Genomic DNA, 15,876 nt, shown 5'->3' with positions numbered 1-15,876 from the left:
GAGATTTTAAAAAACTTTTTTTTTCTGGCATTTACTGACCTGAGTTTTTTTTTTTTTTATATGTAGCATGTTAGGCCGGGATCACACATGGGAGAATCTCGGATGAGTCTCGCACGTCAATGCCCGGCACTTGGGATCGGAGTGTGCGACTGCATAGAAATACATGGAGCAGCACGCTCCGCTCCCGAGTGCCGGCGGCAGTGCCGGGTATTAGGCTATGTGCCCACGTAGCGTTTTAAAACGCACACTAAAAACCGGACTCCTTCCCAGAAATCGCGCGTTTTTTTCCGCGCGATTTCACAGCGATTCTGTTTGCGATTTTGCCGCGATTTTCTCAAGCACTTTCCAAGTGATTTGAAGCATCGCTTGGAAAGTGATTGACAGGTTGGTCACACACGTCAAACATAGTGTTTGACAAGTGTGAGCAGCTTTTTACTATTGAGGCTGCCTATGCGGCATCAATAGTAAAAGATAAAATGTTAAAAATGATAAAAAAAAATAAAAAATCGGGGTATATTTACCTTCCGACGTCCCGCGCTGCCATCCCGGGCCACAGCGTTCCCAGTAATGCCTTGCGAGACCTGTGATAACGTTGGTCTCGCGTTACTATAGCGATCTCACGAGACTATGTCATCACAGGACCTTGCCGCAAGGCATTACTGGGAACGTCGGAAGGTAAATATACCCCGATTTTTTTATTTTTTATTCTTTATTTTACAGGGGTATGGTACCCAGGGCCTGGAGGACAGTCTCCTCTCCTCCACACCGTGGGTACCAACCGCACATGAGACGCTTAACTTCCCGCATGGTGGGCATAGCCACATGCGGGAAGTAAGCGATTCTCATGCATTCCTATGGGTGCGGAATCGCGGCAATTCTTTGCGATTCCGCACAAAAGAATGAGCATGCTGCGATTTTTTCCACGATTCGTTTCCGCCGCGGAAAAAAGCGCAGCATTAGCACAGCATGTGCGGAATTCCATATCAATGCATGGGGGGCGTTCTGTACACGATTTTTAAACGTTTTCGCTGCGTTTTCGCTCTGAAAATCGCTGCAAAAACGCTTAAAAATCGCATCGTGGGCACATAGCCTTAAGGTGCGAGACTCGTCCGAGTTTCTCGCATGTGTGATCCCGGCCTTAGTCATTATTTCTGGTGGAGTTTTTCTCCCGCTGACATGAAAATTGACTTGGGTTAAGTTCCTACGATCAGTATTTGGTTCATTTTTGAAGCTGCAGATTTTCAGCACCAATTAGCTAACCTAGGCCATTTGTGCTTTTTTTATATTTATCAATAACATTTTTTCGATGTGTTTTTACCAAATTAATACCGCATCAAAAACGTACTGCCTATCCTCTGGAATTTTCTATCCATAGCCTGCATTTTTCATGCAGTAAAGAATTCAAGAAAAAAGCTATGTGCGTACATACATGCTCCTATATTCTTGTACTAAGGCCGTAGTCACACGTTGTGGCCACATTTTGATTTTTTATCATTTTACTTTGCCGCATAAAAGAAAGTGTGTGCATTGTGTGAATGCAGCCCAAGGTTAGCTTATCTGACTCAGAAGAAGAATAAACGCTGCTAGTTTCCTGGATTACTATAAAAATGGACGAGGCTTTACGCAAGACTAAAATCACATACAGCAGAGAAAATGACCTGCGGAGCTGACCTGCTAATCCTCACCAATCTGAATGGCATGCTCCAGCTACGTGCGAGATTTATTTCTTCTTCTTTCATTTTGTTGGTAAAAACTATTGTGAAAACAAGATGACATCTTAAATGTCGGCTGGCCATAATGGCTTCTTTTTCAATGCTGCCTTTTTATTCAGGGAAACAATGATGCCGCTCTTTCTGGGGATTTGCCTTAGGTCATTCTGCCAGATTATACAAAAGCCCCGGAAAAGGATAAAAGGAGACATTTTAGCCTGGCTTTACAGTGTGGATGTGACTCCCAGCCGAACAGCGCACATCCTCATTAATACTGCCTGGCAAACAGTCAGCTGCTGATGGACTTTCCCCTCACTTATTATTGTGCAACCATTGCATTACAGGCATACCGTTCTGCTGGAAATGATTGTTCAAAGCAAAGTATGGCATCTATCATTGTCATAACTAGGGATTGCGACATTGACACAGCATGAAAAGGCTGGCTGCTCTGCCTTGCTGTAGTAGCTCAGATTGGTATTGTCAGAAGATAGGCTGGGACAGGTGATGGCATTTCCCAGAGTCTGCAGAGCACATACATCAGGACAAAGCAAGTTCACCAAAAGTCTCAACAATGGAGAATGGGAGTAATTAGTAACAAAGCATAAGCTTAAAGTCACAGCTGCGGATAGCCATGTGAGCAATAGAACTTTAGGGCCTAGTCTGGTAAATTTGATACAACATGTTTTCTGCGAGTGAGATGCACTGAGAAGAAGCCAATCCAGCAGAGGTATATGATGTACTAGGCAGCATTCTACAGGATTTTGGGTCCTGGCATTCATGTGGATACTACTTTTATACAAACATCCTACATAAACATTTTTTCAGACTAAAAAACTGCACCTCTTCATGACAGCAGTATTCCATAATAGCAGTGGTCTCATTTAAAGTATATAGTAATTCAGCCTGTCACACTCCACAAAATGTTCATAAATGATTTTAGGAACGTGACTAAGAATCCAAGGTGATGACTTTACCTTTCAATTCCCCAGATCCCAGTCTGATTAAGCATCTTGGTGCCTGATACCACAGGATTCCAACTAAGGTATGTTGTGTATCCTATAGTTCCTATATCCTCTAACAATATCATATTTTACAATTTGCAATATAATAATCTATATATATAAACATGAGTGTATGTATGCATGTGTGTATCAAGCCATGCCCACTCCACATAGCCACACTTACTCCACACGAAAAGCCTCGTATAATAAATATCTAATCTAAATTGTATATATATATAAAATAAATATCTAATATATATATTTCATAGGCACATCTTCTTGACCACAAGAGGTTACACTGCCTGTGTTGCCCGTATCAACCAATCACTAAGCATCTTTAATTTCACCACAGCTGTTTAAAAGATGAAAGCTGAGCTGTGATTGATTGCTATGAGCAACAGTTTTTCTGCTCCACAACACCTCAGCAGACACTGACCGAGTGGGAGAAATCTAGCATCCCCAGAGCATAAGCTCCCAGCCATTGTCTGCCCCCCAGAAAGGAGCAGAGAGCACATGACAGAAATGAATCCCCCCTCCTCTATTACTGCCAGACTTTATTCTTACTGGTGCGTAGAAAATCGCATCAGCAGCTGCACACAGAGCCTCACACAGAGCCACACTGCCAGGTTACATAATAGCACATCTCCAGGAACTCCTTGCTCAGCACCACCCGGCTCAGGACTATGGGATGGAGGATGTGTGATGGGTATATGGGCATTGGACTATGGGATGGAGGATATGTATGATATGGGAATGGGACTATGGGATGGAGGATATGTAAGATGGGTATATGGGCACAGGACTATGGGATGGAGGATAATCATTATAATTTGTTATAACCAAAGTTATTACTCCCGGGCAATGCCAGGCTCTTCAGCTAGTTAACAATAAAATCTAAAAGTCGTATCCTAATAGCACATGGTAGTAAAGAGAACATATAGTGGATACAAGTAAAAACCTAAGATCAATTACGTAGGGAACATCATAATTATGTTGTACTACGAAGTTTTTATCCTGGTGATAGCACCATTTATAAATACAATGGATAAAAAAGTCTACACACTCCTGTTAAAATGCCAGGTTTTTGCTATACAACTCAGTTTAAAAAAAATAAATAAATGTTTTTAGGTTGAAAAAGAAAATTGAAGAGCTAAAATAATGTTGTTGCATAAATATGCATACCCATAAACTAATAAATATCCTTTGAATTTCCGATGACACAGACTTTTTGGGTAGGAATCTATCAGCATAGCAAATCTAAAATTGGCAATCTTTGCCCACTCTTCCTTTGCAATAGAGCTTGAAATCTGTTAGATTTGAGAACATCTCATGTGTACAACCCTCTTCAGGTCAACCCACAGATTTTTAATTGAATTCAGGACTGTATTCTGGCTGGGCCATTCCAAAATTCTGATCATCTTGTTTCAAAGTCATTCTTTTGTTGATTTGCAGGTTTGCTTAGGGTTGTTTTCATGCTATAAGTTGAAATTCCTCATGGTCTTCAGCTTTTTAGTAAAGACCTTTTGATTTTGATGCAAAATTGTTTTGTATTTGGAATTGTTTGAAAATCCTTCCATCTTGACTAAAGGCGCAGTTTCAGCTGCTGAGAAACAGCGCAAAATCATGATGCTGCCTCCACCATGCTGCACTGTGGGTATAGTGTTTTTGTTATTACAACGGTATTTCTTCTGGTATGTTTTCAAATGAAGGAGAGTCTCTATTTCGATTCATCTTTTAATTATCTAATTTTAATATTTCCAAGTAAAACAAGCAGTCATTATTATTTATGTGGATTGTGGAAAATTTCACTGTTGCTGCATTGTCGAAATTCCAAAATTGATCAAACCTATGTCAACTTCTGTACAGTCACAGCGTGTAACCCTTAGTTCAATTGTATTTTCTTACTGAGAGTTATTGTACTTGTTATTTGTTATGTTAGTGTCCACTTTTCTTTCCATCCTATCTTCTGCCCGGGCTCTCTGTCCTCTAAGTGACAAGACAGTCCTTTGGTTTTGTAGGCTTTCTTGTGACTTCATGAAAGAATGCTGCTGTGTATTGTGGGCAAACCACCTTAAAAAAAGAGAAGCAGCCTTATTTTTCAGCAGTTAACAGACACTTCATAGGCATCAGAGAAATATCTTGTGTTACACGCTGCTTTAGACCATTAATCTATTTTATGAAGGTATGTCTGCTATTTTCTACTGACATGTGCCGTTGTGTTTATTGCGCCAGTTGCTTCTTTGTTGCCCGGCAACCTGAACACAAGATGACTGAGAAAGCATGCTGAAAGCCTGCCTGCATCTGTCTGCTCTTGTATTCTCATTGTAGCACTGCGGTTAGTTGGTCTTCTTTGTGAGGCTTTTTGTTTTAAAGCTGCAGCAACCAGAAAGTGAATTATGGGTGTATTTGGTAGACTTTAACACTTGCACACATATACAAACATTACATAAACTAAGTACACCATGCTTGAAGTCTGTTGGGGCATTTAATGTAAACATAAATGTGACATGATTTTTGGAGCTGTGAAAGTACTGTATATTTTATCTGTTAATTAGATAATGTTTATCACATTGATTTATCATTATTTGTAGTAAATAAAGATTAGTGTTTGTGGTAAGGATGCCTATTAAATGGAATCTGTCAGCAGGTTTTGCTATGAAATCTGCGAGCAGTACAATGTTTGGGCAGAGACTTTAATTTCGACAGTTGTGTTACATAATTTCCTTTGTATTTTAGGCAAAAAAGTCATTTTTTTACATTGTGAAAATTACAAGAATGAAATTGGTCCCTTGGAGATTTGTGTGCTCAGATAAATGTGACTGAAACAGAAAGCAAAATCAATGAATTGGAATGCAAGCTGGTGTGCATGTTCACAACTGGACACTAGACAGAAAAAAAAAAAAGTTTTTTCTGTCTAGTGGCCAGTGTGAACGTGCACTTACATGCTACATGTACACCATATTACATTCCAATTCATTGCTTTTGCTTTCTATTTCTGTCTCTGAACCCTGTGCAGATAGGGGCATGGCCTCCCTTTTCTTTACGCTGGACATTAGATTTAAAAAGCTCTCCACAGCTTGGTGTATATTAGTCGAATCCTCCATTTTTCTCAGCCCTTATTCACACAAACGTCATTAGACATATGGTAAGATTTCAGTACTGTAGGTTAGGACAGTCCCGAATAGAGTCACCATGATGGGATGGCTTTTATGTTTTTTTTAAATCAAAAATATGTTAACCAAGTACACTATATTATTTTCATGCACTGTTGATATTTATTTATTTACAGCAGGGTATTTGCTCATTTTGGTTTTCTCTTGGGTTTTGTCTATTTAGCGGGCAGTGTGAACATTCACTTACATGCTGCATGCACACCAGCTTACATTCCAGTTCATTGGTTTTGCTTTATGTTTCGGACTTCAGTTAGCCTGTTGCGGTTATGGCTTGTTCACGGTCATCGTTAGGAAAGGCCAGGTGATGCAAACATCCCAGCTTTATAAAAACCCAGCCTCATCTAACCTTTTGCTAAAAAACAGTAGCCATGTGTTCTTCCAAGCTGCTGCCTAGCACTCTGAAAATGAAAATGGCAGAGGCCCACAAAGTATGAGAAGGCTATAAGAAGATAGCAAAGCGTTTTCAAGTTTTACTTTCCTCAGTTTGAAATGTAATTAAGAAATGGCAGTTAATAGGAACACTTGAGATCAAGATAAAGTCTGGAAGACCAAGCAAAATTTCAGTGAGAGCTGCTTGTAAGATTCCTAGAGAGGTGAATCAGAGCTCCCTCTTAAAGGGGATCTGTCACCTTTTTTGGCTTTGCAGCTGCTGGCATAGACATCAGGGGCTTATCTACAGTATTCTGTAATGCTGTAGATAAGCCTCAGATGTAACCTGAAAGAGAAGAAAAACACGTTAAATTATACTCACCGAGGTGGGCGGTCCGGTCCGATGGGTGTTTCCATCCCGTCCGGCGCCTCTCTTCTTCATGCGATGACGTCCTCTTCTCCCATCCTGTAATGGCTCCGGCGCAGGCGCACTGCTCTGCCCTGTTGAGGGCAGAGCAGAGTCCTGCAGTGCGCAGGCGTCGGGAGAGGTCTGGCGCCTTCGCACTGCAGAATTCTGCTCTGCCCTCAACATGGCAGAGCAATGCGCCTGCGCCACAGCTATTTCAGGATGGGAGAAGAGGACGTCATCGCATGAAGAAGGGAGGCACCGGACCATACCGCAACACCCACCGGACCGCCCACCTCGGTGAGTATAATATAACGTGTTTTTCTTCTCTTTCAGGTTACATCGGGGTCTTATCTACAGCATTACAGAATGCTGTAGATAAGCCCTCGATGTCTATGCCGGCAGCTAATAGGGGATAGAAAGGATGACAGATCCCCTTTAACTGCAAAGACCTTCAGAAAGATTTAGCAGACTCTGGAGTTGTGGTACATTGTTCTGCTGTCCAGAGACACCTGCACAAATATGGCCTTCATGGAAGAGTCATCAGAATAAAACCTCTCCTGTGTCCTCACCGTAAAATTCAGCTTCAGAAGTATGCAAAAGAACAATGATCAAATGTATGTGTGGAGAAAAAAGGGCACAGTATTTTCAGGAAAATAACATCTCCCCAACCATTCAGCATGGGGGTGGATCAATCATGCTTTGTGGGTAGTGTTGTAGCCAATGGCACGGGGAACATTTTACAAGTAGAAGGAAGAATGGATTCAATGAAATTGCAACAAATTCTTCATGCAAATATGACTCCATCTGTAAAAAATAAAGCTGACATTGAAAAGGACAACAAAAGAATAATGATTCTAAACACATGACAAAATCCAAAATAGACTACCTCAAAAGGCGCAAGCTGAAGGTTTTACAATGGCCCTCACAGTCCCCTGGTCTGAACATAACTGAAAATCTGTGGCTAGACCTTAAAATAGCAGTGAATGGAAGATGACTGAGGATTCTCACAGAACTGGAAGAATTTTCCAAGGATGAATGGATGAAAATCCCTCAAACAAGACTTGATAGACTCTTGTCTGGCTACAAAAAGCATTTACAAGCTGTGATACTTTCAGAAAGGGGGTACTAAACATTGAGGGTGCCCAAACTTTTGCATTGGCCTATTTTCCTTTTTTGTGATTTTTAAAATGTAAATGAAAATAAAAATATCTATAATACATATAATATATTATACAATATACCTTTTGCAATTGGCATGTAAAAGTTTGTGCACCCCTGGTCAAAATTACTATTATTGTGAACAGTTAACCAAGTTGAAAATTAAATGATCCCTAAAAGGCCTAAAGTTACAGATGACACATTTCCTTAGTGTTTTAGGCAACAACAAAAAAAAGGATGCAAGGATGTGAAATTTTTTATAGCCATATTTTTTCACAGCAGAACATAAAACACACATAAAAATTAGTTTAGTATGATAACCATGTCCATGTTTTTTTGATGTGTTGCTGCCATCAGATTCTAAATGAGTTAAATTTTCCAAATTAGGCTTGGGTCACACTTGCGAGAATCTCGCACGTTAATACCCGGCACTGCCGCCGGCTCAGCAGCATAGAAATACATGCAGCCACACACTCCGGTCCTGATTGCCTGCGGCAGTGCCGGGTATTGAGAAGCGAGAGTCGTGTGAGTTTCTCGCAAGTGTGACCCCGGCCTTAGATGGAAATATGTCTGACTTTCACCTTCTGCTATCTATCCTATGTTCTGGTGTGAATAGATTATGGCTATACTGTATAGTAAGAGATCACCAAATCATTGCATTCTTAATTTCTTTAAAGTTTACATAACGTCCCATTCTTTTCGGAAATAGGATGTGTGTGTATAAATAAATAAATATAATATTTAAATGTTACTGTTGTGACTTGACTTTTGGTAACTTGTAGATTTAAATGATCAGTTTCTATTTATACTTCTAATGGAACTTAGTAAATATTTGTCTTCCCCTGAAGAAGTGTTTTTCACTTTGAAATGCGTTGGGATTAAATGTGAAAAAAAGATTGATCTCTCAATTTAACTGGATTGTCTAATATGTCAAGCAGCGCATGAAAGTCCAAAAAACTAAGTTCCATTAGAAGTGTTTACTGGCGGTCACTTGTCTGACCATTTGGACGTGCAGCAGCTGACGATTTCTATATGCCTGATCTTTCCTTCAGTGGGTGAGTGGATTTTATTTATCTTTAGAACATTGTTATCAGATAAGACCCTATTGCGCTTCTCTGTTTCCTATAGTGTATTTTATTGCAGTTTCTATTTATAGCAGTCAGAATTATTTGTGTGTTCTAAAATGAAATTCCGGGTTTTACTTGCCAAAGGCTTTGACAATCTGTGCCAGCACTTATCAGACGCAGCATGGTTCTGTAGAACACACTGCTGGAAGCAGACAGGCAATTATTTATGTCTAACTGATCCCATCTGTTGTCTGAGTCTAAAGGTACTGTCACACTTAGCGATGCACCAGCGATATGATGCGGTCAGGATCGCTGTTGCATCGCTAAGTGGTCGCTAGTGAGCTGCCACACAGGCAGATCTCACCAGCGACATCGCTGGGGACGGGGATCGCTACTTACCTGTCAGACGAGGCGATCCTGACATCCTCCCGCCCGCGTCCACGCGTCGCTCGTCGGCGCCAGCAGGAAGCTGACGACGAGAAACAGTCCAGGACCGAGAAAACTGGGAGGGAATGTGTGATATAAGGAAGGACTAGGGAGCACTAAGAAGAATGAATGAATGAAGATTAGAATAAGTGTGTATGATATAAGGAAGGACTAGGGAGCACTAAGGAGAATGAATGAAGATTAGAATAAGTGTGTATGATATAAGGAAGGACTAGGGAGCACTAAGAAGAATGAATGAAGGTTAGAATAAGTGTGTATGATATAAGGAAGGACTTGGGAGCACTAAGGAGAATGAATGAAGGTTAGAATAAGTGTGTATGATATAAGGAAGGACTTGGGAGCACTAAGGAGAATGAATGAAGGTTAGAATAAGTGTGTATGATATAAGGAAGGACTAGGGAGCACTAAGAAGAATGAATGAAGGTTAGAATAAGTGTGTATGATATAAGGAAGGACTTGGGAGCACTAAGGAGAATGAATGAAGATTAGAATAAGTGTGTATGATAAGAATACAGCAAACATAATTAACGGAAATAATGTTGTATAGTAATTGTCTTTCTTCTATGTTTGAGGCCTAGTAATAAAATTATCGTGATGGATTGATCCATATCTATAGTTGGTTAGGTTGGGGCTTTACCTCTTGTGCATAAATACTAGAACCTAACTATGGATGGATAAAGTCCAATGTTTTGTCACCAGTGAAGAGTATAAATTGCTTAAATTTTTTTTTATGGTATTTTCTTGTCTTATGTAAGTTTATCTGTAGCCACCCGGCTTCACATTGTAGGCTGATGCCTCTTAATAATTGGATCCAAATTTTCTTCCCCAAGAGTTTGATGTGCAGAGTCGCATAATCCTCATTCACACGGAGTAATAGGTGGTGGGGGTGAAGCCAATTACACTTTGTGGCAGCCCACATTCAAACACACGGAGTTGTTTCATGGATCTCACTTTGTGCATTTTTAATCCACAGATTTCCAGATTCCTTCACTATTATGTGGGAGCATAATTTAGTTCAGTTTCAAGTACGACAGAAAGGCATGAATGCAGCTCTGTTAATTAAAATCTTCTGGAAAGTCCATAAATGGTATGTTATTCTATTTTAACCATAGATATTTTGTATCTACAGACACCAGTTTTCGGACAGCCTGTAAGCACACTCAACTGTGCAAGGATTGCTTATGACTTGGAGGTACCCATGTCATGCCAGCAACAAAGAGGCTAATATAACCTCTTGACAGGAAACCATGTCCCAAGCTCACTATTTGTCTTCCATGGTTGAGCGTCTATAAGTTATAAACATTTTTCAAAAAAAGTTATCAAAAATGACAAGTCTGTTCCGTAGAAGCAACAGCAATGGGAGCGCAAGAGGAAGCTCTTCTACTCAGGAACTTAACAACAGCCGCCCTGTGCACAGATTGGAATTTAATCAGGCTATGGAGGATTTTAAGACCATGTTTCCTAACATGGAATATGACATCATTGAGTGTGTATTGAGGGCTAACAATGGAGCAGTGGACGCCACTATTGACCAACTGTTACAGATGAACTTGGATGATGGTGGATTGGATGACAGTTCCGACTCTGATGACAGCATTCCTCCAGAGGTTATCTTCGATTTTCACTTTTCTTTTAGAACTTTAATTGTAGGTTCCACCTTTTGTGTGTTTTTAGTATGCTTTTAAATTAAAGGGCAGATTCCCATAAATGTTGAATGTTAAAGGAGTTATCCGTGGTTTAGGTTCTGATTGCTTCGTCTTAGTGTACTACAACAGATATACTAGCTAGAGATGCTTATGAAGGGGTTGTCCACTGCTTTGATATTGATGAGTTATTCTAAGTAATAATCCATGTTCATTTGAGTAGGATCCAAGCTGCAGTCCTTGGCGCAGGGCCAATAAACAGTATCGAGCTGTGCTGTGCTGCTTTATATGATTACATACTCAGGTGTTGGTCCCACCAATCTCATATTGATCTCTTTTTCAATATTGCCTATAGGCTGCTGTACTGGTTTAGACCAATGGTTATACAAATGGTTTTCTTAGTTTTGTCATCTTTTGACCAGTACTCAAAAGTGTAATGGCAAGTTCTAAAAGTAGGGCGTAGGTCCCGTGATGACCCTGTTTAGTTTGTTTTTCTTGTGGACTATGCCGTATTAGAGAGCAATTTCCGGTTGCTGGCCATGTTTTTTCTTACAATGCGCATTGACAGTGCGCTCTCTTGTTGGATCCTCAGATCTCATCAGAGCCAGCAAGGAAGCGCACTGTCAATGTGCATTGAAAAGAATATTGTACAGTAACAATGTAACTTGTACTCCACATATGTAGGAAGTTACAACCGACACATGCTCAGCAGTACAGCAGGGACTAGCCCAGCCACTGAAATGAATGTCTCCGATGACTGCCCCCCTGATGGTGTCCAATTTGCGTATCACAGCATGCACTGGGAATTCTCAAATAAAATATCAAAACAGAAGTAGGTAAATATAAAAAATTAAGCAGTTTGATTAGAAATGGAACTTTAGGGACTTTTTAATAAATTATGTTAGAAAAGAGATTAGATTATTGCAATAAATAGACATTTAGGATTAAAATTAATTTTGGACCACCCCTTTAATTTGCTGAAAGTACAATAATTTTTGAATTAATCAAATTTACCAATCAGACTAGGTTCTCCATGTATAGACATATCTGTAGTAAAATCATAAGCAATAAATCCTGCAGTTTTATCATATTTTACCATATTCTTTGGTTCCGGTCTTATGTACACTAAAGTGTTGCACTGGGCATTGTTTTTGCTTTTCATCTGTTTTTGTTTTCCAGATTCTGGAAAGGACTCTAGAACCAGACAGTTCTGATGAGGAACCTCCCCCTGTGTATTCTCCCCCCACCTATGATGTGCATTTGTCGGATAGACCTCATCCACAAACCCCACCTACTCCTCCACCTCGGTAGGTTGGTGCATATGCTCTTAGAACATAAGTAACTTGATGTATTCATCCTTATTGACAATTGGCGTTAGAGCTATGTTACTACAAACAGCAGTCAATCCTTAGCATGATATTTAATATACTGCTGCGTCTTGAGGTGGCCTGGCTTTGCTGGGCCCCAATACCTGACTTTTACAAGAATTCATATGCTGCAGATTTTGTCTCATTCTTGTGTTCTTGTGAAACTACAACTTTCCAACTTCCTTTCAAAACCTGCAGTGCTTAAATGGTGCTTAGTGCTTAGATATTTATGGCTTATCATGTGGTTATGGAATTAATGTCTGTTGTGATACTATGCCTATACGGCCTAAGCATACAGTAGCTTTGTGGCTTTTTTAATAATTTAAGGGTATGTGCACACGTTGCGGATTTGCTGCGGATCCGCAAGTGATTTACAGTACAATGTTATTCTATGGGGAAAAAAACGCTGTGCACATGCTGCGGAAAAATCACAGAAACGCAGCATTTTTTCCCCCGCAGCATGTCAATTCTTTGTGCGGATTCCGCAGTGTTTTTACACCCATTCCATTATAGGAATCCGCAGGTGTAAAAATGCATGCCAAATCCGCAAGATTTTGACCTGCGAATTCTGCCAAAAGATGCAGATTCCGCTTGGAAAATTCCGCACAGCAATCTGCAATGTGTGGACATATCCTAAAGGGAATTTACCATTAGGTTTTTGCAATGTAATCTGTAATCTGATGTAGTTACAAATACCAAGATTCCAGTGATGTATCACTTACTGGTCTGCATGCTGAAATTTTGATAAAATCACTGTTTTCACTGCTGCAGATCTAGCAGTTATCCAAAAGCATCTCTCCAGCATTTTTTAGACCCTGAAGTGGTGCTTCTAACCTAAGATCCTTGTCTGTGGTTTTAAACTTGTCCACAACCTTTTTCCAACGCCGTTCTATACCCACAGCACCATCTTTAACCGCAAGTTTTGACTGTCTGGAAGTAACGGTTACAAGTGCTCAGTGCAAATCTATAAGAGCTAGAATGAGGCTGCATAGTCTTGCAATAAGAAGTGATCTCCAGCTTGCTCGAGCAAACACTGGAGCTATCTGGCAGGCCACAAACTGCCAGAGACTAACGGGAGCGTCAGCGATAGAAGGTGAAGATGGCGGCAGGTGAGTATAATATTTGTGTCAGGGACCTTAGATTAGAAGGGCCACTTCGGCACTGCAATAAAAAAACCCGCTGGGTGGTGTTTTAATGCTGAACCCCCGCACTCACCACTGATTGGCAGCTTTCTGGGTACACTGTACATTGGCATAACATAGCTAATTGGTGGGGGTGGGATTACACACAGCAGAAAGGTCTACACAGCATGAGACAACTAGTCCTTTAGTGATAAAACTAGAGGACTTCTCATAAAACACTGATTTTATTGAAGCAACAACACAGTCCAGTAAGTGAGACATTGCTGGAATCAGTGTCTCTGTCCAACATCATGCTACTGTCAGAATAAATAGCAAAACCTAGCTGACAAATTCACTTTAAATGTATTTTTTTTTTAATAGCTAAAATGCATTTTTGGCATAGGGTTCCATTAAATGTTTGTGCCTTTAGCCTCTGTATTACAGTGGGTAGCAGACTATATAATGAGCTTTGTATAAAATGAAGGATTGTAGAATTATTTCTCTTCACCTGAGCCATCTTATATTATAGTCTAATTTGTGACAAAATCAAAGTTCAACTAAAAAACAATTAGTGTAAAATGATTAAAAAAGACCCACAAAATATAAAAATAAAAAACTACAGGTCATACACCAAAAATATGCCCTCGTAGATTTCATTCTGCCTTTTGCCAAAAAAAAGTTATGGCTCTTCGAATATGATGTTACAACCCACTGTTTTATTTTGTTAGTTTGTTTTTTTCTCAGTTCTGCTCCACAAAGCATTTTTCGTTTGTCCTACTGGTACAGTTATTGTAAATTAAAGAAGCATTCACACCAAAGGTTTTATCATCCTAATATATTGCAGTCATCATGTTACATAACTCTGCATTTACAAGTGCTCATTTTCCTATTGTACCCAGCTTACTTTTCTCTGCCCTATGTAGAAATGGGACGTCTCTATTTCCTGCATTTATCATTCCCCTCTTCATCTCCTGATTTGGCTGCTCCTCCTCCTCCCCCTGCCAGGGACTTTTGCAGTGACTTATGACTCATACAGGGAGAATTGACCTCCTGTTTCTACATAGAGCTTAGAAGGATTCAGCTATTCAGATTTTTATCATGTGGAGTATAGAAGATTTAACTGGCTAGAAGGGCAGAATGAGCCATTGTAAGAACAGAGCGCTATATAACAATGATTGCAGTATATTGTGCCATTCATCCTACATGAGACAGACCTCATGTCTGTTTTGATGGGAAAACTTAAGTTATGGCTTTTGGAAGCAAGGCGGAAAAACGGCTGGATCAATAAGGGGTTAAGAAGGCCAGCCCAAAGTTTGATATTTATGATGCAAAGAATATACATGAAAGAGCAGGCAGGAATCATCAATGAGAGTTTGATCAGAACCTTACCCAGCTAGAGCAAAGTGCTGGAACATCTGCGAGTCATTGATTGTCCAGGCCAGGAGCAGCCGGTCATCACGTGTGGTGCAGGCACTCAGGAGATGGCTGTCCTGTGAGTCACCCTTATACCACTGACTGTCTCATTAGAGCCTGCATTATTTGGGCTAGAAACACTTTGAAAAGTATCATTATTTTTTTTTTTTTTGCAGTTTGTAAGGCTAGTTTCACATTAGCGTTTTTTTGCGCAGTGCATCGTGCGCATAAAAAACGCAAAGAAAAACACAAAACAAACGCGTGTTTTTTTAACGTCATGCGCACGCTGATGCGTCAAAAAAACGCAGCGTTGCTTGCGTTTTACATGCGTTTTTGCATGCGTTTGCGTTTTTTTTATGCACATGCGTTTTTAGGTGTGACATTTTTTCCATTGTCTAGAGAACATTCTAGACTTGTTTCACTCAAAAACGCATGCGCAAAAAAACGCAACCGTGCGCAAGACCATGCGCACGCATGCGTTCCCATAGGCGTCAATGTGTTGTTTTTGCGCATTCCGTGCACAAGAGTGCGCATGCGTTTTTTTGCCGAGACAGGGCGCACCAAAAAATGCAACATGTTGCGTCTGGCGCGCCTGGCGCAAAAGACAAAAAAACGCATGCGCACGAAAACGCAAGTGTGCGCAAGACCATGCGCACGTCATGTTAAACATAGGTGCGCAGTGCGCATGCGCACGGGTGCGCACGATGCGCTGCGCATAAAAGCGCAAATGTGAAACCAGCCTAACATTGTTCAAATTTAGTGCAACTTTTGGTGTTTTCAGCCAACTGAGGCAAAATGTACGGAGCTGGGACAGATTGTGTAATGTACCTTAAGGCTCAAGTCTTCCTTTATTTGTGGTGATGCAAACTGATGTAGCATAAATAAGTTTATTTTGTTTGACATGGGCTAGACAATAACATCCTTAGCAGCATACGTTTTTCAACATAAAAAGTGTATTCCCAGAAAAGCCCTTTAAAGTGAACTTAATTGTCCATTTAA

General features: G+C 40.3%; 1 protein-coding gene across 3 annotated transcripts in view; it reads left to right on the top strand.

Moving 5' to 3' along the window:
* Positions 1-15,876, top strand: part of CUEDC1 (CUE domain containing 1) — a 183,913-nt gene that overhangs the window by 75,484 nt on the left and 92,553 nt on the right. For 2 of the 3 annotated variants that reach the window (XM_073542529.1, XM_073542527.1), the window contains exons 3-5: positions 2,699-2,751; positions 10,463-10,940; positions 12,156-12,283. In XM_073542529.1, the coding sequence (XP_073398630.1) occupies positions 10,659-10,940; positions 12,156-12,283 (410 nt within the window). In that variant the 5' untranslated portion in view covers positions 2,699-2,751; positions 10,463-10,658. The remainder of the gene's footprint in view (positions 1-2,698; positions 2,752-10,462; positions 10,941-12,155; positions 12,284-15,876) is intronic. The other variant, XM_073542528.1, reaches the window with a different exon arrangement.

Source organism: Dendrobates tinctorius, unplaced genomic scaffold (genome assembly GCF_039654945.1).
Source record: "Dendrobates tinctorius isolate UK_male_01 unplaced genomic scaffold, ASM3965494v1 ptg000127l, whole genome shotgun sequence".
Taxonomy (NCBI): Eukaryota; Metazoa; Chordata; class Amphibia; order Anura; family Dendrobatidae; genus Dendrobates; species Dendrobates tinctorius.
This window is presented reverse-complemented; position numbering and strand designations above follow the sequence as displayed.